This window comes from Pseudophryne corroboree, chromosome 2 (genome assembly GCF_028390025.1).
Source record: "Pseudophryne corroboree isolate aPseCor3 chromosome 2, aPseCor3.hap2, whole genome shotgun sequence".
NCBI classification, from domain to species: Eukaryota; Metazoa; Chordata; class Amphibia; order Anura; family Myobatrachidae; genus Pseudophryne; species Pseudophryne corroboree.
Window position 1 is genome coordinate 497883542 of NC_086445.1, and position 25030 is coordinate 497908571.

Here is a 25030-nt window from a genome sequence, read left to right on the forward strand (position 1 = left end):
CTTTTCAGAGGCTCCGCTGTTATCATACTGTTAACTGGGTTTAGATCACAAGTTGTACGGTGTGATTGGTGTGGCTGGTATGAGTCTTACCCGGGATTCATAATTCCTCCCTTATTGTGTACGCTCGTCCGGGCACAGTACCTAACTGGCTTGGAGGAGGGTCATAGGGGGAGGAGCCAGTGCACACCACCTGATCCTAAAGCTTTACTTTTTGTGCCCTGTCTCCTGCGGAGCCGCTATTCCCCATGGTCCTTTCAGGAACCCCAGCATCCACTACGGACTCCGAGAAATAGAATTATCGGTAAGTAAATTCTTATTTTTTTTACTGGCAATGGCGTCAGCCAGAAGAGTGTCAGATTTAGGAGCATTATCATGTAAGTCTCCTTTCCTAAGTTTTTTTCCAGACAGAGCAGTTCTCAGAACGAGATCTAGTTATCTTCCAAAGGTGGTGTCAAAGTTTCACCTGAATGAAGAGATTGTAGTCCCAGCCTTTCAGGTATCGGGACTATCTGCGGGAGAAGCGTCGCTGGACGTGGTCCGGGCTTTAAAAAGCTACATAGATCGTACTAGTGCCATCACGAAAACAGATTCCCTCTTCATCCTCTACGGATTCCATAGAAGAGGATGGCCTGCTAGTAAACAGGCGCTGGCGAGATGGCTCCGAATGGTAATATCTGAAGCTTATTCTCATGCAGATCTCCCTATTCCGGCTAATGTCTCTGCACACTCTACACGTAAGGTAGGTCCTTCTTGGGCAGCACAACAGGGTGCATCAGCAGAACAGATATGTAGGGCAGCCACATGGTCTTCCATAAACATTCATCAGACATTATGCCTTGGATACTTTTCTCTCATGATGCAGACTTCGGGCGAAAGGTACTCCTGTGCAATCAGGAGCGTCCCCACCACTAAAATGGCTTTGGGAATCCCAATGTTATCCTGTGGATAATCCTGTGGACCCAGCCAGAGAAATGAACGTTATGGTAAGAACTTACCGTTGATAACGTGATTTCTCTTATGTCCACAGGGATCCCACCCTGACTCATCTGATTTGAGGATCTAGACTATCACTAAACCTCTTCCTTCTTGTATGGAAGGGTGTGCATGTGTGTTCTTATCGCATGTACAGGTCTCTACCTAATGTTCCTGCCTAAAATCGCTGTGGAAAGAACTGATCTGACTGAGTTAGTGGGCGGGACTATATAGTGGAGGCCCCAATGCATCCTGGGAGGCCAGAAAGCTCGTGACCGTGTTGGTGCCATTTTCGCTGTCGCTCGACAATATCCCAATGTTATCCTGTGGATACCTGTGGACATAAGAGAAATCACGTTATCAACGGTAAGTTCTTACCATAACGTTCATTTCCTGTTTCTTACACCCCCCCCCCCCTTTCCTCCCTCCCCCCAAGCCTATTTAGGAGTTTTCTCAAGTGTCTCAGACATTCCAGATGAGTGTGTGCTAAAATTGATAGCTGTGGTGTTTGTGAACATCAATTTATATACATGCATGTAGTTTTATAATTGTTCCAGCATTGCTTAAGATACTGTTACAGTATATTTTCTAGTATTACTGTGCATTAATATCTTATCAGTTTATTCTGAACAAGATTGTATCTTGCCACCTTCACATTTGTATGCTCTGATTTTAAAATATTAAATATTGCTTTGTAAAAAGGAACCACTTGATGTAAAGTTTCCTTACCATATTGTGCGTGACATATTTCCTTATAAATTCCATGGCTACCACAATGGCCTTGATTGTTTAAGCATGGAATAAATAGCACTGGGACGGTACACCCGGAGCTATTCAATTCAGCGCGCTGCAGTCCCCGATGAGAGGGTTTCTTCTCGCAACCCTTCGGGGATGTGAGCAGAAATCCAACAAAACAGCATCACAGCGGGCACTTTACACGGAGAATGCTCGTTCTCGCGTCAAAACACCCTGTGTATTCAACAAAAACTGGCCTTCCCCAAGATGACAGCACACAGAATTAAATAGCACCGGGAGCCAATTCCCGCAACTATTCCCTCAGTGCTGAATTGCATCAAACCCAAAAAATAGTCAGTCAACTGTGTGACAATGGAAGAAATGCCACTGGAAGATATATATAGGGCGGTATCCGCTTAGCCGTGGTAATTTACTACTTCTAATTTCTGCTGCGGGGTACACTAGGCTCCACAAGGATTGGACAATGGGGTTTAGAATAGGATCTTGATCCGAGGCACCAACAGGCTCAAAGCTTTGACTGTTCCCAGAATGCACAGCGCCGCCTCCTATATCACCCCGCCTCCCAGCACAGGAGCTCAGTTTTGTAAGTTGGTGCTGCAGTAAGCAGGCACTGAACAGAGGGACTGCTCCAAGCAGCCCTAAGAAAAGCTTTTTATGAGGTAAAAAGTGAAGACTTCAAGGGCAGCAGCGGTGGTAAATGTCTTGTGACATTCACTGCTGCAGCTCCAGCTCTCCCCAGCGGCGCTGTACACTCCCGAGCCCTGGTTGCCGGGTACCTACAGCGGAGGCTCCGGTTTTCTTCATGTTAGACACACACGGCTGGGGCTCTCCAGGATCGCGTGGCTTTGGGAGGTGGTAAGTGGGTCCTGCTTGCGGGACCCGGTCTTTATCGCGATTCGGCGCGGTCAGTGGGAGGCGGGCAGCGCGCACTGGCGGTGGACACTGTGGCAGTACAGGCGATCCCACTAGATCACCAGGGCATGGGCGCAGGTCAGGTTTTCTCTCTAAACCATTTCTTATATCGCCCACAGTACCCTGTGGTTTTGCCAGCAGAGGGGATAAGGCTTAGACCTGAAGCCCCAGCCCCAGGGCGCCATTTCTAGCACGTGTTCCCACCCTGGAGCAGCAGATCTGTCTTTTCCTCACTCCCTGTCAGTGTCTGCGGCGCCATTATCCCTCAGCTCACTGTTCCTGGGACTGCTTGGGCAAATCCTCCTATGTAAAGCCGCCTGGTTGTCAGCGCTGTGCCTTTACATGACACTTAAGTATTCTACCTGCCTTTTTAGACAGTGATAGTTAAGAAAGAGTGCACTTAGTCAGGGTTTTATAGTACAATTACCCTGTGATATACATCCAGTTCTTACTGTGTACTGTTATATCTATTGTTATTTAGCTGTGTAAGCTAGTCCAGTGCAGTATTATTGTCAGTAATAACCTCTGCATTGTACAAACAGTGACTTTCTGTGTGTGCATTTGATAGCTGAGTGGTGTCCATTTCGTGTCTTTCACTCAACTTGCTATCCCTATATTCTATAACCTGAGGGGGCTTGGTGCGTTAGGTGTTATTTAATATAGGATTTTCACAAAGATATACTGTATTACGTATTTTTCTCTGTGATTTAGTCACCATATTTCTCCTTTATCTCTGCTGGTGCTGACTACACTGCGCAGGGGTTTGGGTTTAGGGATATAGTGCTGCTAATAATTGTACTGTTACCTCATACTGCAAGTCTTATGTCTGCTTCAGAGGGTAACGGTTCTGGGTCTGAACACGCTGTCTGTGTTGCTGAAGCCACGGGGCCATATGAGGAGAATTTAACAGCTGTGGGCTCTGGTTTCGGGGGCTCCTTGCCCCCCAGTGGGACTGTGGCAACGGAGGCACATACTGACCCACCGTGGGCCACTTTTTCCACGCTTCTGCATACTCTAGTTCACAAATGAACTCCCCCCGTATGTGGTTCCTGCAGCTAACCCGCCATGGGCGGACGATTTATCTGCTCAATTAAATTAGTTGAACCAGTCCTTGACTACTAAAAAGTCTGACCAACGCTCGCCTAAGTCCAAGAGGTCCTCTAAGCGAGCGCTTATCTCCTCACAATCCACTGCTGTCACTGACACCTCGTCTGATGAAGACGACACATATACTGACCCCTCAGGTTCTGACTCAGATATGGCTGATGGGGAGGGTAGTTCACATGTGGATGTTCCTGATCTTTTGGAGGCTAGTAAATTAATTCTGCAGATTACGGATGATCCCGAGCCATCCGTCCCTCCTAAGAAACCAGATAGGTTCAAGCGTCAGAAGGTGGTTAAGCAAGTTTTACCTCACTCTGACCACCTAGTGGATATACGTCAGGAACCCTGGGAAAACCCGGGTACGAAATTTGTGCCTCGAAAGATGCTGGCTCGCTATCCCCTCGCGCCAGCGCTGTCTGAAAATTGGGAAACGCCTCCTTCAGTGGACTCACATGTGGCTAGGATGGTGGTTTCCTCAGCTCTACCTGTCACTACCGTCACGTCTCTAAAAGAGCCTACGGATCAACGTGTGGAGGGTTGTCTGAAAGCGATTTACACCCTCACGGGTGCTGCACAAAGGCCCACCATTGCAGCTACATGGGCTGCAGAGGCTACTGAAGCATGGGCCTTGGAGTTAGAAGCTGAAATCTCTTCTGACCATGATAGACAATGCTTGTCATATATTGTCACAGCTTCTCTATATATTAAAGAGGCGGCTTCTGATGCCGGTATCCTAGCAGCCAAGGCCTCTACTGCATCAGTCCTGGCTTGCCGGATATTGTGGCTGAGATCCTGGTCTGTGGATCTGGACTCTAGAAAAACCCTGGAGGGTACTCCCTTTCAAGGGAGATATTCTGTTTGGGTAGGACTTAAATAAGATTGTGACTGACTTGGCTACTGCCAAAACTGTCTGCCGAATACCGCTCCTTCTGTGTCGAAGGCTGAAGGTACGTCCTTTCGGCCTTCAGGTAAAGCAAAAGGTCAGGCGTACCATAAGCAGGCCCGCACTTCCAAACCTGGTAAGCCGAAGCCCAAAAGAGCCTGGGCTGCCCGTCAGCCAGCTGCCAAGACCGATAAGCCTGCCGCATGACGGGGCGGGCCTCCCCCTGGGGGGTCGGCTTCTAGGATATACCCAGGAATGGTTGATGCCTGGGTACAGGAAGTAGTCACTCGAGGTTATGCCATAGCCTTCAAAAACAGACCCCCTCATCGATTTTGCCAGACAGATGTCCCGTTGGACAAAACAAAGGCAAACACTCTACATTCGGTGGTACAGACACTCATGGATACAGGAGTCGTCGTACAGGTGCCTCTTGCTCAGAGGGGCCGAGGGTACTATTCTCCGCTGTTTCTGGTCCTGAAACCGAATGGGTCCTCCCGGTCCATTCTTAACCTCAAGGCATTGAACAGGTTTGTGAAGGTTTCCAAGTTCTGTATGGAAACCCTTCGCTCTATAGTTCTGGCCTTGGAGCCTGGGTACTACATGGTCTCCCTGGACATACAGGATGCTTATCTGCATATTCCTATAGCAGTGTCACATCAACAATACCTGATGTTCGCTATTTGCAACCTACATTACCAGTTTCGGGCGTTACCTTTTGGTTTAACGACTGCTCCGCGAGTCTTCACCAAAGTTATGGCGGTGATGACGGTGGTACTCCGCCGTCAAGGGGTCAGGATACTGCCGTATCTGGACGACTTGTTAATCCTGGCAAATTCCCCAGATCTTCTCCTGCGTCATCTGGATATGACGGTCCGGTTTCTACAAGGCCACGGGTGGCTCATCAACTGGAAGAAATCCTCCCTGGTCCCTGCTCAGAGCATGGTGCACCTGGGAGCGTTGATGGACACTCACAACCAGAGGTGGTTCTTGTCTCAGGAGAAAGTCCTGAAGATTCAGGACAGGAGTCGTTGCTTCCTTTCTCGTCCGCAAGTGTCGATACATCGGCAATTGCGGTGCTGGGCCTAATGGTATCAGCATTCGACATGGAGTATGCTCAATTCCATTCTCGCCCCCTCCAGAGGCTTATTCTAGCCAAGTGGGACGGCCTACCTCACCGGATCAGGTCTCACATGATCTCATTGACTCCGGAGGTCCGTCTGTCGCTGCACTGGTGGCTCCAGGACCAACGATTGTGCAGGGGCCGTCCCTTCTGGATATCCGACTGGGTCCTGTTGACAACAGATGCCAGTCTAAGAGGTTGGGGCGCGGTGCTGGAGCAACACTCCCTTCAGGGTCGGTGGACCAAGGAGGAATCTCTCCTCTCGATCAACATTCTGGAATTGCGGGCGGTCTTCAATGTGTTGAACCTGGCCCGGCATTTAATTCAGAATCGTCCTGTTCAAATACAGTCGGACAACGCCACCACAGTGGTTTACATAAATCATCAAGGCGGCACTCGAAGCCGTTTGGCAATGAAGGAAGTCTCTCAGATTCTACGTTGGGCGGAACGCCATCTACCGGCCATATCGTCCTGAATTGGGAAGCGGACTTTCTCAGTCGTCAGGACGTGCATGCCAGCGAGTGGTGCCTCCATCCAGAAGTGTTTCAACTCCTCGTGGAAAAGTGGGGTCTTCCAGACGTGGATCTGATGGCGTCTCGACACAATCACAAGGTTCCGGTCTTCTGAGCAAGGACAAGGGATCCTCAAGCAGCATTCGTGGATGCGCTGGCGGTGCCGTGGAGGTTTCGGCTGCCATGTGTTCCCTCCGGTGTCTCTCCTGCCCAGGGTACTTCGGAAGTTCAAGCAAGAAAAAGGAAATCTGCTTCTCATAGCTCCAGCGTGGCCCAGACGGCACTGGCTCTCAGACCTGCAGGGCCTATCGTCAGAGCGTCCAATTCTACTTACACAACGCCCAGACCTCCTCGTTCAGGGCCCCTGTGTCTACCAGGACCTAGCCCGGCTGTCTTTAACGGCGTGGCTCTTGAAGCTTCCGTCTTGAGGGCTAAGGGTTTTTCTGAAGAGGTCATTAAAACTGTTGCAGGCCCGGAAACCGGCTTCTGCTCGGATTTACTATAGGGTCTGGCATTCCTACTTTGTTTGGTGCGCATCTAACAATTATGACACTTCCAAGTTTAATACAGCCAAGCTTTTGGCTTTCCTGAGCAAGGCCTAGAGTTGGGACTGCGTCTGGCCTCCCTAAAGGTTCATATTTCTGCCTTGTCGGTGTGGTTTCAGAGAAAAATTGCGACTTTGCCTAATGTTCATACTTTCACTCAGGGTGTGTTACGTATCCAACCTCCCTATGTCCCGCCTGTGACTCCTTGGGACTTGTCTGTGGTTTTGGAGGCGTTGCAGGAGCCTCAGTTTGAACCCCTTGGTTCAGCTGACCTTAAGTGGCTTTCCCTTAAGGTGGTGTTCTTGCTGGCTATTGCCTCTGCTAGTAGAGTGTCGGATCTGGGTGCCTTGTCTTGTAGTTCCCCATATCTGATCTTTCACCATGATCGGGCGGTTCTTAGGACTTCTCCCGGATATTTACCTAAGGTGGTTTCTTCGTTTCACTTTAATCAGGAGATTGTGGTTCTAGCCTTTGTCTCTCCTGATTTGTCTTCCAAAGAGCGGTCTTTGGATGTGGTACGGGCTCTCCGTATCTGTGAAGAGAACTGCTTCTATCCGAAAATCTGATTCTCTTTGTTTTGTTTGGATTTCACAAACGTGGCTGGCCTGCTCACAAGCAGACCCTGGCCAGATGAATTAGAATGGTGATTGCACATGCTTATGTGAAGGCTGGTCTCTCTGCTCCTGATCACATCAAGGCCCATTCTACTCAGTCTGTTGGACCTTCTTGGGCGGCCCAACGTGGTGCGGCCCTTGAACAATTGTGCAAGGCGGCTACGTGGTCTTCCGGGAACACGTTCTTAAGGTTCTATGCCTTCGATACTGCCGCTTCCCAGGATGCTTCCTTTGGACGCTGGGTTCTTGTGCCCGCTACAGTGCGTCCCCTCCCATAAGGAACTGCTTTAGGACATACCCATTGTCCAATCCTTGTTGAGCCCAGTGTACCCCGCAGCAGAAAATGAGTTTTATGGTAAGAACTTACCTTTGTTAAAACTCTTTCTGCGAAATACACTGGGCTCCACAAGGCGCCCACCCTGACGCACTTAGCTTCTTTGGGTTGGTATGGCATTAGCCGCTGACACGTCTCTTGTCGAGTGTGTGGTGTATGTGGCTACTAACCGTTGTCGTCCTTCTTTTTCATCCACTAGGGGTCACTGAAGTACTCTTGGGATATGGACGGCTTCCGCAGGAACAGGGCACTGAATATTTAAATTTAGAACACTCCACCCCTCCATATCCCAGAGTACCTCTGTTTTTTCTGTGCTCATCGTAGCAACAGGCTTGTGTGGCTCAGTCCACACTTATTTTGAATATTTTTATTTTTTATTTTTTATTTTTTTCACATTACCACATCCCTTTCCCCCTTCCAAAAGGCCAGGGTCAGTGGAAGCTGCTACTAGCAGCTGTGGCATTTCGGTCCTCTCTAAAAAAGCTCCCTCACAGCCAGAGCAGACATCCTGCAGGAAGGCTGGCCGGTGCTTACAGAGAAGCCCTGTCGGAGCCTCACCACAGGAGTCCAGGTATGTGGGTCTGCCGCCCCGCTGTGTGGGAAGGGGGAAGTACTGTTTATCAAAGAAGCCGCCCGCCGCACCGCCCACCACCGCTGCTCACAGCGCACCACGCTCTATGCAGCGCGCTCCCCGGCTCCCGCTGCCTGGTCTCCGGCTCACGCTGGCCGTCCTCCGGCTACCGCTTCCCACTGGCTGCCGCTCCCCAGCCCTTTTACTTGCTCCTGGTGCTCCAAGAGACGGAGCATATGGGGGGGGGATTGAAGCTCACAGCACACGATGCTGCACGGGGAGGGGGAGCATGCTAGGCTGCATATATATAAGGAAATCACAGAAATAACCTTTTGTTGCACTATCCCAGGTTATATAAAAAGATTATAACCTGTACTGTGATTATACTGTAAGCATGGCTTGGGGGGCATTTTAACCATACTTCCTGTTCTTCCTGTTGTGATTCCAGAACGTTCCTGTCCTACATCTCTACTCCACCGGAGGCGCAGGGGTGTTATTGGGAATTTGGGATCACATTTCATAGGACTGGCCACGTGTGCTACACTTTGCCAGATATATATATCACACACACCTTAGTACTATTTTACTGAGTCGTGCAAGTGTCTGTTTTTGTATATTGTATTGTCTGTCTGCATAATGAGTAAGGCACCAGCAAAAACTAAAAAGCAGTTTCACTGCAAGGTCTGTAACAGTGTGTTACCGGATGGATCTACCACATGTACAGTATGTTTTGTGAATTCAGCCACGAATACAATTTCTGCTCCGGTTTTAAAGCCAGTTTCCTCCCCAGACCCTCCATGGTAAATGCTAGCCAATGTCCTTGCTTGGTTGCAATCAGAATTGACCGCCGCTCGACAAGAGCGGGAAGCGGCAAGAACTGAGTCTAGGGTGAGACCGCCAAAACTACCGGAGGGGTCTCAGCCTTGCCAAAAGTCCAAATCCATTTTGGGAAGACGGGATAAATTTCATATGTCTTATGATTTACCCGTTTCTGCTATGTTACATTCTGACGATTCCATGCCAGACCTCACTGCGCAAGATGAGGGTGAGGAGGGCGAAGTGGACCAGCAGTCAGATAGTGATGATTTTACCAGCCCAGGCATTGATAATCTCATCAGAGCAGTGCGTCAGTCTCAGCGAGAAGATCTTTATGGACTCGCCAATGGACGAGTGATGCGGATTCCAAGAAACATATGGAAGTACTACCCTATAAGGGGGATGTAATGTTTGGGGATGGGCTGACGGACCTCGTTTCCACAGCTACAGCAGGTAAATCTAATTTTTTACCATATATTCCCCAACAGCAAAAGAAAGTAACACCTTATCAGATGCAGTCCTTTCGGTCGCACAAGTCTAAAAGAGGTCAGGGATCCTCTTTCCTCGCCAGAGGTAAGGGCAGAGGCAAGAGAGCACCTGCTGCAGCAGGCGCCCAGGAACAAAAGTCCTCCCCGGCTGCTTCAAAACCCACAGTATGACGCTGGGGCTCCCCTGAGGGAGTCCGCACCGGTGGGGGCACGTCTTCGACTTTTCAGTCAGGCCTGGGTCAGTTCGGACCTGAATCCCTGGGTGCTGGAAATAGTTTCCCAGGGTTACAAACTGGAATTCGAGGAGGTGCCCCCGCACCGATTTTTTAAATCTGCCCTACCAGCTTCCAAATCGGAAAGGAATGTAGTGTTAGTTGCAATTCAAACGCTGTGTATACAGCAAGTGATACAGCAAGGTTCCCCTGCACCAGCAGGGAAGAGGTTACTACTCAACCCTATTTGTGGTCCCGAAACCGGACGGTTCGGTCAGACCGATTTTGAATCTGAAATCCCTAAATCTGTACATAAAAAGATTCAAATTCAAAATGGAATCACTCAGAGCGATAATAGCCAACATGGAGGAGGGGGAGTTTATGGTGTCTCTGGACATAAAGGATGCGTACCTTCATGTCCCCATATATGCCCCCCCATCAGGAATACCTGAGATTCGCTGTACCGGATTGTCATTACCAATTTCAGACGTTGCCGTTTAGACTTTCCACGGCCCCGAGGATTTTCACCAAGATAATGGCCGAAATGATGGTGGTCCTGCGCAAGCATGGTGTCACAATTATCCCATACTTGGACGATCTCCTGATAAAAGCAAGATCAAGAGAGAAATTGCTGAGCAGTGTGGCGCTCTCTCTGAGAGTGCTCCAGCAACACGGTTGGATTCTAAATCTACCAAAGTCACAGTTGATTCCGACAACTCGACTGCCGTTCCTAGGTATGATACTGGATACGGAACAAATGAAGGTCTTCCTCCCAATAGAGAGAGGCCAAGACATCCAGAACATGGTCAGAGAACTGCTAAAACCGAAAAGGGTGTCAGTTCACCAATGCACTCGAGTTCTGGGGAAAATGGTGGCGGCCTACGAGGCCATTCCCTTCGGCAGGTTCCATGCAAGGACTTTTCAATGGGACCTTCTGGACAAGTGGTCCGGGTCCCATCTGCACTTACATCGGAATATAACTCTGTCCCCAGGGACCAGAATGTCCCTCTTGTGGTGGTTACAAAGTGCTCACCTCCTGGAGGGTCGCAGGTTCGGAATTCAGGATTGGATCCTGGTTACCACGGACGCGAGCCTCCGAGGATGGGGAGCGGTCACACAGTGAAAACATTTTCAGGGTCTGTGGTCAGACCAGGAGTCCTGTCTACACATCAGTGTGTTGGAACTCAGGGCCATTTACAACGGCCTTCGACAAGCGGAGAATTTTCTTCGAAACCTACCGGTTCTGATTCAATCGGACAATGTCACAGCAGTGGCTCATGTGATCCGCCAAGGTGGGACAAAAAGCAGAGTCGCGATGGCGGAAGCCACAAGGATCCTTCGCTGGGCGGAAAATCATGTAAGCGCTCTGTCAGCTGTCTTCATTCCGGGAGTGGACAACTGGGAAGCAGACTTCCTCAGCAGACACGATCTCCATCCAGGAGAGTGGGGACTTCATCAAGAAGTCTTTGCAGACGTAACACGTTTTTGGGGAACTCCTGAAATAGACATGATGGCGTCAAGTCTCAACAAAAAACTTCAGAGGTACTACGCCAGGTCTCGGGACCCTCAGGCAATAGCAGTGGACTCTCTGGTAACACCGTGGGTGTTCAAATCGGTCTATGTGTTTCCTCCTCTTCCTCTCATCACGAAAGTGTTGAGGATCATAAGACGAAGAAGAGTACAGACGATACTCGTTGTCCCAGACTGGCCTCGAAGGGCTTGGTACTCGGATCTACAAGAGATGCTCACAGGAGACCCCTGGCCTCTTCCTCTGAGGGAAGACCTGTTGCAGCAGGGACCCTGTGTATTTCAAGACTTACCGCGGTTACGTTTGACATTATCACCGTATCTGGCGAAAGTATGTGTCTTGGTGTGAGACCAAGAATGCACCTACGGAAGATTTTCATCTGGGTCGTCTTCTCCACTTCCTACAGACAGGAGTGGATATGGGCCTGAAATTAGGCTCTGTTAAGGTACAGATTTCGGCCCTCTCGATTTTCTTTCAGAAGGAATTGGCTTCTCTTCCAGAAGTCCAGACGTTTGTAAAGGGAGTGCTGCACATCTAGCCCCCTTTTGTTCCTCCAGTGGCACCATGGGACCTCAACGTGGTGTTGCAGTTCCTAAAATCACACTGGTTTGAACCGCTTAACAAGGTTGAGTTGAAATTTCTTACCTGGAAGGTGGTCATGTTGGCCTTAGCATCAGCAAGGCGAGTGTCAGGGTTGGCGGCTTTGTCACACAAGAGCCCCTACTTGATTTTTCATGTGGATCGAGCTGAATTGAGGACACGTCCGCAATTTTTGCCTAAAGTGGTTTCTTCGTTCCATATGAATCAACCTATTGTGGTGCCTGTGGCTACAAGTGACCTGGAGGATTCCAGATCCCTGGACCGTAGTCAGGGCCTTAAAAATTTATGTAGCCAGGACGGCTAGAGTTAGGAAAACAGAGGCTCTGTTTATCCTGTATGCGGCCAATAAGATTGGCGCTCCTGCTTCGAAGCAGACTATTGCTCGCTGGATCTGTAATACGATTCAGCAGGCTCACTCTACGGCTGGATTGCCGGAACCAAATTCGGTTAAGGCCCATTCCACTAGGAAGGTGGGCTCTTCTTGGGCGGCTGCCTGAGGCGTCTCGGCTTTACAACTTTGCCGAGCGGCGACTTGGTCGGGGTCAAACACTTTTGCTAAATTCTACAAGTTTGATACCCTGGCTGATGAGGACCTAGCGTTTGCTCAGTCGGTGCTGCAGAGTCATACGCACTCTCCCGCTCGATTGGATGCTTTGGTATAAACCCCATGGTCCTTACGGAGTCCCCAGCATCCTCTAGGCCGTAAGAGAAAATAAGATTTTAAACCTACCTGTTAATCTATTTCTCCTAGTCCGTAGAGGATGCTGGGCGCCCGTCCCAGTGCGGAAACTCTGCAAGACTTGTATATAGTTGTTGCTTACATAAGGGTTATGTTACAGTTGACATCGGTCTTGGACCGTTACTGTTGTTTTGTTCATACTGTTAACTGGTTATGTATGTTCCAGGTTACATGGTATGATTGGTGTGGGCTGGTATGAATCTTGCCCTTGGATTGCTAAATCCTGCCTTGTATTGTCCATCTCCTCTGGGCACAGTTCTCTAACTGAGGTCTGGAGGAGGGGCATAGTGGGAGGAGCCAGTGCACACCCATAGTCAAAGTTCTTTTTAGGTGCCCTATCTCCTGCGGAGCCCGTCTATACCCCATGGTCCTTACGGAGTCCCCAGCATCCTCTACGGACTAGGAGAAATAGATTTACCGGTAGGTTTAAATCTTATTTTTTCCTGCTACTGCATAGGGCTGGTTAACTAAAAACTGAGTTCCTGTGCTGGGAGGCGGGGTAATATAGGAGGCGGCGCTGTGCATTCTGGGAACAGTCAAAGCTTTGAGCCTGTTGGTGCCTCGGATCAAGATCCTATTCTACACCACATTGTCCAATCCTTGTGGAACCCAGTGTACCTCGCAGACAAAGGTAAGTTCTTACCATAAAACTCGTTTTACCCGTCCGGGTCTATCCAATTAGACACGATGCTGGTGCTTATTGGGGATTTTGTTTTGCTTTCCTAAGACGAAACCAAATCCTTGAAAATAGTGCAGTAATGCAGCCGTGAAACCGCGTAGGTATGTAACTTTTTTGCTTATAACTGCCATGTTACAGGTGGGGTTTAAAAAAATATTACTGTTGGGAGCAAATGACTTATCTCCATCCACTTTCTCCCAGGCTTAGTAAATAAACCCATGTGTTCTGAGATCTGTTCCGTTGCAGGTTGTGTTAATAATTACATAAGCTGGTTCTAAACCTTAAAGTAGTGATTTAAGACTGATGTTGCTGATGGAACGCCTTAATATAGAATATAGTTTATGGGGTATATTCAATTCCTGTCGGATCCTTTCCGACAGGTAGGTATTCAGTAGGCTGTTGGATTTGGCCGTTCCAACAGCTAGGCCGCTGCTGACACAGCCGGAGACCTGTGTCCGGCGTCTTTGTTCAGTTGCACAGCAGCAACTGCTTCAGGGCCCTCCACAGCACCGTGACCACCGAAGTCCGGCACGCGTCACACCTCACCCGCCTCGCAGATCGTCCTTCCCGAGGCCTTCAGGGGATCGAGCAGCCCTTCTCCGAGCTCCAGCAGCACAACGGTATGGGCGGGAAGGGGAGGAGGATTGTCACGGCAGCTAGTTGTTTGTGTAGCGGGCAGAGAGGGCACACACACTCCCTACCCAGTACAGTAGTCCTGATGCAACTGCCGTCCGTGCTGCTGCCACTACTCGCCAGTCCTGCTCCCCCGTCTCATGTCCCTGGTTCCGACAATGGCAATCCGACTTTAAAAAAAGTCGGATTGACACTGTCTGAATCATGGCCAAAACCCGTTGGATTTGGCAGCGGAACACGTGGATCCGCAGCTAATCCGACAATCCACATGGTTTCCGACAAGTCGGGATTTTCCGACTTGTCGATAAAAATTGAGCCGCATTGAATGGTTTGGAACCCCTTCCGACCTAAAACTGACGGAAGCTGCCGTCGTTCCGACAAGACGGCAGCTTCCGACAGTTATTGATTATACCCCTATATATCTAAACTGTTCTGTTTTTGTGCTTTCATTGTAGTTAACTTGTTGTTTTTTTTTTTTTTTTTTTTTATCTGGACTTCTTGATTTTCACTAGTCATTGAGGTGCAGCCATACTATGATTATAGGCTACTTAGTCCTGCGGCATTGTGGAACATGGCTATCCATTAGAATTGCAGAAACTCGAAAGTACAAGAGAACTCTGCTATTCTTTCTGCAGTTAAAAATGCTTGGTGTACAGTATAAATGTAAACTGCTGCGATCGGGGTTGAATGCAGCATGTCCTATCAGTGTGGTTGGCAGCCTATGTATGTCGGTATCTTAAGATGGCCTTAGAGTGCATAATTGTGCAGAAAATGAAAAGTAATGGAAGAAGGGTGGCTTGATAGTCTGATAATCACTCTGACTCCGTACACTGCTCAGACTGGAATCTGCTGAACAGTGGCTGTTTCTATCGAGCATGACTGGTAATGAAACCATCCTGGCTACTTTTCAGCTATTTTCATGCAATGAAAGATTAGCATTCCAGGCCCATGCACTTGAGCACTAGTAGTTCAGAACAGTAGTTTCTTTGGATGATCTGAACAATTATTATTCAGTGTGTGGCCAGCATTATTGAAAATGCTAGGATTGAGCTGGCGTATAGACCAGAACAGCGCTGCTAGTTGGTGTGAACTTTGTTAACCAAAGCTTGGATGAATAAAGGGATATCGAGCAGAAATTAAGTTGATGGCTGCTACGGTAATTGTTTTAGTTTGATGTACTTAATATAAACAGAATATATTCTGGTAGACAGAGGGGGTGGTTCTTGTATTCATGCTAACCTTTGAGAGGCAGTAAAACTGAATACACTGTTAGCAATCTTCAAAATGTGAAGAAAATGTACTAGTTTAATGGATAATTTTCATGAAACTTTCATATGGCACGCCACATGTGACTTTTGCTGGAGTTACTAATGACATTTTGCAGATTTTGTATTAGGCAGCAAGAGAAACAGAACAGCTGACTACCCATGTTTAGTCCCACGTCAAGTAGTTACGCACTCACTCTCTAGTAAGAGATAAATATTTTGCACCTGGATTGTTGTATCGTCTGTAAAGTGCATAAAGGTAGTGGTATGTTTGGGGTCCCTGTGTCCTCCAAAGAATTAACTAGCTAGATAAAAAAAAAATGCCAAGTAACTTTATGTGCACAGATGGAAAAACGGAGTAGTAAATGGGCTTTGAATATTCTTGCTAGAAGCTTTTTAATTGGTGAGACAGGCTTCTTGCCCCATCTTCTATGGTGGTGTATTTTTAAGTCAGGTCTGCTAACTTCTGTTAGAAGTTTCTGGAAACTTTTCTTTTTATGTACTCATGCTTCTTTGTGAAGCCATAGTAACTATATTAGGCTTGCAGTATGCTGTGTAGTCACTGTCAGAAGTTTGGAACTTAGGAGGCAAAGGTTAATTTAAAGCTGACGCACCCCTGTTTTTACAGTCTTCCTTTTGCAATATCTGTTGCTGCAAGTTGCCTGTAATGAATTTGCATTTTAGCTCAAGGAGAGTGTCACCAAGTCTGAATCTGTGCCCATTCATATAGGTGATAGCAGAGATACAAGTACAAGGGGATAGGATTATTGGGATGCTTAATACATAATTTATGATTGGTTGCCATTGTAGTTGCATGATACTTTGCAGACTGTAAACTGTTAACAGCTTGCTGAACATAAGGTAAGGAAAATAGAACAGTATGCAGCTTACAGTAAACCACTGTCCTTTATATTTAAAAAAGAAACCCTTTTCATGGAATTGCTGCATTAAAGAAGTGCGCTGAGTGTCCCTCTCCACCTCCCTTTCTTTCTATATTTAAATTACTGTGTTTCTGGCTCATCTTTGCTCAGTAAATGACCACTAAAGAAATTTCTATTTAGTGTTTTTTTTTCTTCTTGAGTTTGATTTGGTGTATAACAAACCATTCCATCTCTCAGTAGGAAAACCAGAATTACTAAAGGTGTCCATACTTGGTGCAAGTCCAATTTAAGACCTAATTGGCATCAAACTACAACATGTGTGCACAGAACAACGCGCAGTCAGGACTGTCTAAACATGCTGTTCGAAATAACTGTAGTCTGCTATAGTACAGCACTAATTATGCCTCATAAGAGCTAGATAGCCAGATCGGTCTTATTTGGTTCTACATGTATGACCATATTGTATATTATGGTCCTTGCCACTTTGGTCTAGGACTCAGATATGCCAGTCACAGTGTATGGGCATCTTAAGTTATCAAATTTAGTGTATTAATGCCTACTCAAACGTAAATCTTTGTCAATATACCCTCTCCCCCCTTCCAAATGGTAGAATTGTTGGCATCCCAATCAAGGGACACCTCCAGCTGTAGTCAGCTTGTCTCTGCCAGGGTTGCTCCATATAGTCACCCTACATTAACCAATGGGTTGAATAAGAGGTGCAGCCTGGGCTGTTCTAGCATCCAACATAGGACATGCATAGTTTTGCGAAGAGGGACATTGTCAAAAATGTACTTTTTTCCTGAACATGTCCGTAAAAGCAGATTATTATTTTTAATTATTTGTAGAGACTCAGTTCGATTCCCATACATGGGCTTGATTTAAAGGGTAGCTTCACTGGTCTTGATACCTGCTTGGCTTTTCTGAGTTCAACAACCCTATGTGGTTAAGGGGGGCAAAAAAATCATGTCTCCGCTTTTTCCTCCGCAGCAGTGGCGACCGAGGTGGCTTCAAAAATTTTGGTGGTAAGTGCCCAGAACCTATATCGATTCCATGAAAATCCTGTCGCATTGGACAGGACTCAACAGCTTGTTTCAGGCCAGTAACACATGCTCTTATATCTGTGTGCAAAGATACATCAAGGGCCAGTGTCAATGTTCTAACTGCATCTAGGGTAAGGATTATGAAGACTTACTGCAAGCAATGTATATTGCAGACTTCTCATCCATGGTTATCTCATGGTTTGTGTTTTGACTATTTAAATAAAGTGACTGTTGCTGAGATCTCTGCAGACATGTTGCTTACTGTCAGCTTATCCTTACAGTTGATTTGTCCTAAGGTACCATTCTGTTTTAAACTAAATGAAAAACTATCTAGAAGCAGATATTTATTTCATATTATACCCTTGCATCTCAGTGTACCCCATTTCTTCATATTTCTCTTGTGATGCCTAGAGCAGCAATGGAGGGAAAGCTTACACAAATGCTAATTTCATTATGTGTGCCCATACACGAGATCTGGCTCTACAACATCTAATCTCTGGATCAGCACAGTATATTTGGATAATGACCACATGCAGTCAGATGTCATTTCTCAATTCCATCTACCTCCAGCTACGTCTGATTTTGACAGTCATAACTTATAGTTTACGATGAGGGTTATTTTTGGAGCCTAATACATACAATTAACTCTTTCTAAGACAGCTTAATTGGAAGCACTAATTGCAGCGCCTTAAGTCTGTTCAATGTGAATATTTACACTGTGCATGCTTTTGTAATCCATTGGCCTTAGTCTATTTTCAGACTAATAAACACATTTGTCAGTACACACATTAGGGTGCTGGCTGCTCTATAAATACTACATCTGCATTCAAGGTCTGATCAGTGTTTGAGAAAGTGCCTATGTACTGATAGTAGAGGTCAAAGATCTCTGCTGTACTTTGGATGGACCCTACACTGGGAAGCCAGATGAGAAATGCATGCACAACACACAATGGGGAATTCAGTTTATGCACCAGCAGCCACTAGATGGCTCCCGACAGCAATTCAATTTCTGCTCCGTTCATGCGTAAACACTCTCATTGCAGCTCACAGCCCCCCCATTGAGTACTTATTTTTCATTTTTATAAATAAAATATTCAAATCAACCTGGAAGAGAAATATATTCTCTACACTTAAATTGCCCATCTGTTCTGTTTAGTAAAATACTGTATGCACATTGAGATAATAAAAAAAAAAAAGCGCAAACCTGTAAAGAAGTCCTAATTGTTGACTTAATGAACATTTATTTGGCAAATATCGGTTTGCTGTTGTCCCGTGCAAAAGAAAAGTGTTTTGTCTTTTATATTGGCATAAAATGTATATATATTTTTTTAATGGTTTTTGGGACAGTGGATTTATCCACTGACTGTTGCTGGCCAGTAGAATTTTACCGGGATTTTTTTTTTTTTTTTTGAGATGTTCACTGTAGATTAAACTTGTAGCATAACAATTGGATAGGAGAGGATGGCACAATATCTTCTATGCAACACTGACTTGTAGCAGGGTATATTTAATCTTTCACATCTGTGTCACAAGCCACTTGATTTACCAGTATGTTTTTGGACGTTGGGATGAGATGCACATAAATAGGAGAATCTACAAACTGCACAGAGAGCCCTGATATGTATTGAACACCTGTCATGGTTTCAATAAAACCAGTTAAAATGCTAAATTGGCTCATTTAAAATCAGAGTAAAATTCAATTGAGAACTTTGTACATTGCTCCAATTGTCCTTAATCAAGTAACAAATTATGGAAAACACTGGTATTCTGGAAAACTGGTTTCTTTCTATAATGAGTTGAATAGTATTGTTTGCATGTGTGTAAATAGAACTTTGTTTTTATCTACGTATTAAAGTTTTAGGACCTGGGACTTTTTTTTTTTTATCCTTTGTTTTTAAACGAATTGTAAACAAATTATATTTACAGCTTTTTTTTTATATATAGGGGCAGAGTCAATTGTTCATGCCACCTGCTGGGTATCTATCGGAATAGGCGTCTATTGGAGCTATTCAATTGTTGCTCCGATCAGATGCCCAATAGCCGCTGCAGTCCCATATTTTATATATATATATATATATATATATATATATATATATATATATATATATATATATATATATATATATATATATATATATATATATATATATATATATATATATTTATTATTTTTGCGCGCGCTCAAACCTGGACTGTGGATGCCCAATCAAGCTCTTTAGATGGGCTTGGAAGATTTGCACAACTAACCCTAGAGCTGTAAGGCGCCTTAACTAATGTGTGTCTGATCGAAGTAACAATTCAATAGCTTTGTTAGATGTCCATTCCTGCAGATGCCCAGCAGGGAGTGCGCACAAAACCATTCAATCGGCAGCATAGTGTTATGGTGATTTTTAATTACATCAGGGATTTCTTTGAGTTTTCAGTGGGGCTTTTGTTGCTTAGAAAATGTACATGAGCACGTCTTTGCTTTTCTTCATCCCCACCCCTTTCTTTCCACTGTCTTCCCCATATTTTTCTGTTCTCCTTTTTCAGGATCTAGAGATGATGATGGAAGCAAACCTGACCATGGTAAGAAAGCTTTACCTAAGTCTCAGTGGTAAATGGGTCCTGCCTAATCACGTCTGGAAAACTGAGTGATTTTTTTGTTTTGTTTATTAGAAGATCAGGATAATTCTGACAATAACACCATATTTGTGCAAGGTCTTGGTGAAGATGTAACTGCAGATGAAGTGGGTGACTACTTCAAACAGATTGGTATAATAAAGGTAAATCAATTTATTTATTTTTCTAATTGTTACATCACCACTACCACATCCGGTAGACTATTGCCAACATGTTTCTCCCCCTAGCAGGAGACCTGTCCATTTACATAGTTCACTCGCCAATTAATTCCTCTACATGCACCTTTTTTAAACTGGTGTTCAAGCTTGGGGATGGGGCAGTCAACCAGTCAGATGCTGAAGTTTCTTAATGTAAGAGAACCATGTTAAAGCATATTATTTGAAGATTATAATACACGGCTAGAAAGGATATGCAAGTCTAGTTACCTCACCAGATTCCTATTCCAAACTAGCAAAATATTGGGGTTACCATGACAGTGATCCTTAGTTTGTGAGTTATAACCACTGTTGGCTAAATAGGGTCAGAGCGGAGCCGTCCAAGGGTGGTTCTGCATCAATTAAAACAGGTTTCAGACTGACCGTTTCAGATTTTAATGAAATTTGTTGTAATAAATGCTGCCATGGGTATAAAGAAAACTCCCAATTCTGATATGTTCGTTAATAGCAATTTTTTTGTGAGAAAAAATTGCAGCTTTAAAGGCATATAACTTATAAACCATTAAAAATAGCCTAAGATTTTGGGGGGAAAGGGGGGGGGGGGTGTTCTTTATACCCATGGCAGCATTTTCTGAAACCTGTGTGGAATAACCCCAAAGTGTCACACAGCTGCTGCTACCAAGGGTGCATATCTGATGTGGTGGAACAGATGTTGGTGTCAAGTTTCTGGGGTGCCTGACTATCTGGATGCACCAGGCTTTTCTCATTGTCTCCTCTTTGCAGTTTAGTTGATGTCATGAGACTTTTCCCAATTCATCCCTCTTTGGTCCTATGACGGGGGATAGTAGGGTCTCCTAAGGCTGTTCTACTAGCATGGCAACTGCAGATGGTTTCAGATAGTTAATTATGTTGCATCTAAAGTAGGTAGGGTGCTGGCGTTAGGCCTAGGGATGGTAAGGAAGCGCAATCTACAAGAAATGTGGAATTCCACCAACACCAAGCACTGCACTAATTTTGTTTTAAGACTTTTTTTCCCCCTCTGACGTCCTAGTGGATGCTGGGGACTCCGTAAGGACCATGGGGAATAGACGGGCTCCGCAGGAGACTGGGCACACTAAAAGAAAGATTTGGTACAACCTGGTGTGCACTGGCTCCTCCCTCTATGCCCCTCCTCCAGACCTCAGTTAGATTTCTGTGCCCGGCTGAGCTGGATGCACACTAGGGGCTCTCCTGAGCTCCTAGAAAGAAAGTATATATATATTAGGTTTTTTATTTTACAGTGAGACCTGCTGGCAACAGGCTCACTGCAACGAGGGACTAAGGGGAGAAGAAGCGAACCTACCTGCTTGCAGCTAGCTTGGGCTTCTTAGGCTACTGGACACCATTAGCTCCAGAGGGATCGACCGCAGGACCCGTCCTTGGTGTTCGTTCCCGGAGCCGCGCCGCCGTCCCCCTTACAGAGCCAGAAGCAAGAAGATGGTCCGGAAAATCGGCGGCAGAAGACTTCAGTCTTCACCAAGGTAGCGCACAGCACTGCAGCTGTGCGCCATTGCTCCTCATACACACTTCACACTCCGGTCACTGAGGGTGCAGGGCGCTGGGGGGGGGGGGGGGCGCCCTGAGCAGCAATAATATCACCTTGGCTGGCAAAATAACCACAATATATAGCCCCAGAGGCTATATATGTGGTAATTACCCCTGCCAGAATACAGAAAAAAGCGGGAGAAAAGTCAGCCGAAAAAGGGGCGGAGCCATCTCCCTCAGCACACTGGCGCCATTATTCCCTCACAGTTCCGCTGGAAGGAAGCTCCCTGACTCTCCCCTGCAGTCTACACTACAGAAAAGGGTAAAAAAGAGAGGGGGGGGCACAGATTTGAGGCGCAGTAAATATTACAGCAGCTATAGGGGACATAATTCAGTTAGTCCCTGCATTATATAGCGCTCTGGTGTGTGCTGGCATACTCTCTCTGTCTCCCCAAAGGGCCTTTGTGGGGTCCTGTCTCCTTTAAGAGCATTCCCTGTGTGTGCGGTGTGTCGGTACGGCTGTGTCGACATGTTTGATGAGGAGACTTATGTGGAGGCGGAGCAGATGCCTATAAATGTGATGTCACCCCCTGCGGGGCAGACACCTGAGTGGATGGACTTATGGAAGGAATTACGTGCAAGTGTCGACTCCTTACATAAAAAATTTGACGACATGCCAAATGCGGGACAGCCGGCTTCTCAGCCCGTGCCTGCCCAGGCAATTCAAAGGCCATCAGGGGCTCTAAAACGCCCACTACCTCAGATGGCAGACACAGATGTCGACACGGATACTGATACCAGTGTCGACGACGAATCAAATTTAATGTCCACTAGGGCCATTCGTGGCATGATTGAGGCAATGAAAGAGGTTTTACACCTTTCTGATATAAACCCAGGTACCTCAGAAAAGGGTATTATGTTTGGGGAGAAAAAACTACCAATAGTTTATCCCCCCTCTGAAGAATTAAATGAAGTGTGTGAAGAAGCGTGGGCTTTCCCTGATAAGAAATTGGTGATTTCAAAAAAATTACTAATGGCGTTCCCTTTCTCGCCAGAGGATAGGTCACGTTGGGAAACTCCCCCTAGGGTGGATAAAGCGCTCACACGTTTGTCTAAAAAGGTGGCACTACCGTCTCCGGATACGGCCGCCCTAAAGGAACCTGCTGATAGAAAGCAGGAGGCTATCCTAAAGTCTATATATACACACACTGGTGTTATACTGAGACCAGCTATTGCTTCAGCGTGGATGTGCAGTGCTGCTGCTGCATGGTCAGATTCCCTGTCAGAAAATATTGACACCCTGGACAGGGACACTATATTGCTAACCGTAGAGCATATAAAAGACTCAGTCTTGTACATGAGAGATGCACAGAGGGAGATCTGCCGGCTGGCATCTAGAATAAGTGCATTGTCCATTTCTGCTAGGAGAGGCTTATGGACTCGGCAGTGGACAGGGGATGCAGATTCTAAAAGGCACATGGAAGTTTTGCCTTATAAGGGTGAGGAGTTATTCTGGGATGGTCTCTCAGACCTTGTTTCCACAGCAACAGCTGGGAAGTCAGCATTTTTACCCCATGTCCCCTCACAGCCTAAGAAAGCGCCGTATTATCAGGTACAGTCCTTTCGACCCCAGAAAAACAGGCGGGGAAAAGGCGGGTCCTTTCTGTCTAGAGGAAGGGAAAAAAAGCTGCACCACGCAGCAGGTTCCCAGGAACAAAAGTCCTCCCCCGCTTCTTCCAAATCCGCCGCATGACGGTGGGGCTCCACAGGCGGAGCCAGGTACGGTGGGGGGCCGCCTCAAAAATTTCAGCGATCAGTGGGTTCGCTCATGGGTGGATCCCTGGATCCTTCAAGTAGTATCTCAGGGGTACAAGCTGGAATTCGAGGCGCCTTACCGACAACTCCCTCGGGCAGGGAGGCTGTACTAGAGGCAATTCACAAGCTGTATTCCCAGCAGGTGATAGTCAAAGTACCCCTACTTCAACAAGGACGGGGTTACTATTCCACACTGTGGTACTGAAACCGGACGGTTCGGTGAGACCCATTTTAAATTTGAAATCCTTGAACACATACATAAAAAGATTCAAGTTCAAGATGGAATTGCTCAGGGCGGTTATTGCAAGCCTGGACGAGGGGGATTACATGGTATCTCTGGACATCAAGGATGCTTACCTGCATGTCCCAATTTACCTTCCTCACCAGGAGTACCTCAGATTTGTGGTACAGGATTGCCATTACCAATTCCAGACACTACCGTTTGGACTGTCCACGGCACCGAGGGTGTTTACCAAGGTAATGGCAGAAATGATGATACTCCTTCGAAAAAAGGGAGTTTTAATTATCCCGTACTTGGACGATCTCCTAATAAAGGCGAGGTCCAGGGAGCCAGTTACTGGTCGGAGTAGCACTATCTCGGGAAGTGCTACAAAGGCATGGCTGGATTCTAAACATTCCAAAGTCACAACTGGTTCCTTCCACACGCTTACTGTTCCTGGGGATGATTCTGGACACAGAACAGAAAAAAGTGTTTCTCCCGCAGGAGAAAGCCGAGGAGCTGTCTTCTCTAGTCAGAGACCTCCTAAAACCAAAACGGGTATCGGTGCATCACTGCACTCGAGTCCTGGGAAAAATGGTGGCTTCGTACGAAGCAATTCCATTCGGCAGGTTCCATGCAAGGACCTTCCAGTGGGACCTCTTGGACAAGTGGTCGGGATCGCATCTTCAGATGCATCAACTGATAACCCTGTCTCCAAGGACCAGGGTGTCTCTACTGTGGTGGCTGCAGACTGCTCATCTTCTAGTGGGCCGCAGATTCGGCATACAGGACTGGGTCCTGGTGACCACGGATGCCAGCCTTCGGGGCTGGGGCGCAGTCACACAGGGAAGAAACTTCCAGGGACTTTGGTCAAGTCAGGAGTCGTCCCTACACATAAACATTCTGGAACTGAGGGCCATTTACAATGCCCTAAGTCAGGCAAGGCCCCTGCTTCAAAACCAGCCGGTTTTGATCCAATCAGACAACATCACGGCAGTCGCCCATGTAAACCAACAGGGCGGCACAAGAAGCAGGGTGGCCATGGCAGAAGCCACAAGGATTCTCCGATGGGCGGAAAATCACGTACTAGCACTGTCAGCAGTGTTCATTCCGGGAGTGGACAACTGGGAAGCAGACTTCCTCAGCAGACACGACTACACCCGGGAGAGTGGGGACTTCATCCAGAAGTCTTCCTACTGTTGGTAAACCGCTGGGAAAGGCCACAGGTGGACATGATGGCGTCCCGCCTCAACAAGAAGCTAAAGAGATATTGCGCCAGGTCAAGGGACCCTCAGGCGATAGCTGTGGACGCTCTAGTGACACCGTGGGTGTACCAGTCGGTCTATGTGTTCCCTCCTCTGCCCCTCATACCAAAGGTACTGAGAATAATAAGAAGGCGAGGAGTAAGAACGATACTCGTGGTTCCGGATTGGCCAAGAAGAGCTTGGTACCCGGAACTTCAAGAAATGTTATCAGAGGACCCATGGCCT

General features: G+C 46.8%; 1 protein-coding gene across 3 annotated transcripts in view; it reads left to right on the top strand.

Annotated features, from left to right (window-relative positions):
• The window catches only part of LOC135031020 (TATA-binding protein-associated factor 2N-like), a 207229-nt gene that overhangs the window by 157859 nt on the left and 24340 nt on the right, over nt 1-25030 (top strand). For 2 of the 3 annotated variants that reach the window (XM_063953981.1, XM_063953982.1), the window contains exons 8-10: nt 17152-17186; nt 19737-19772; nt 19863-19969. In XM_063953981.1, coding sequence (XP_063810051.1) covers nt 17152-17186; nt 19737-19772; nt 19863-19969 — 178 coding nt within the window. The remainder of the gene's footprint in view (nt 1-17151; nt 17187-19736; nt 19773-19862; nt 19970-25030) is intronic. The other variant, XM_063953983.1, reaches the window with a different exon arrangement.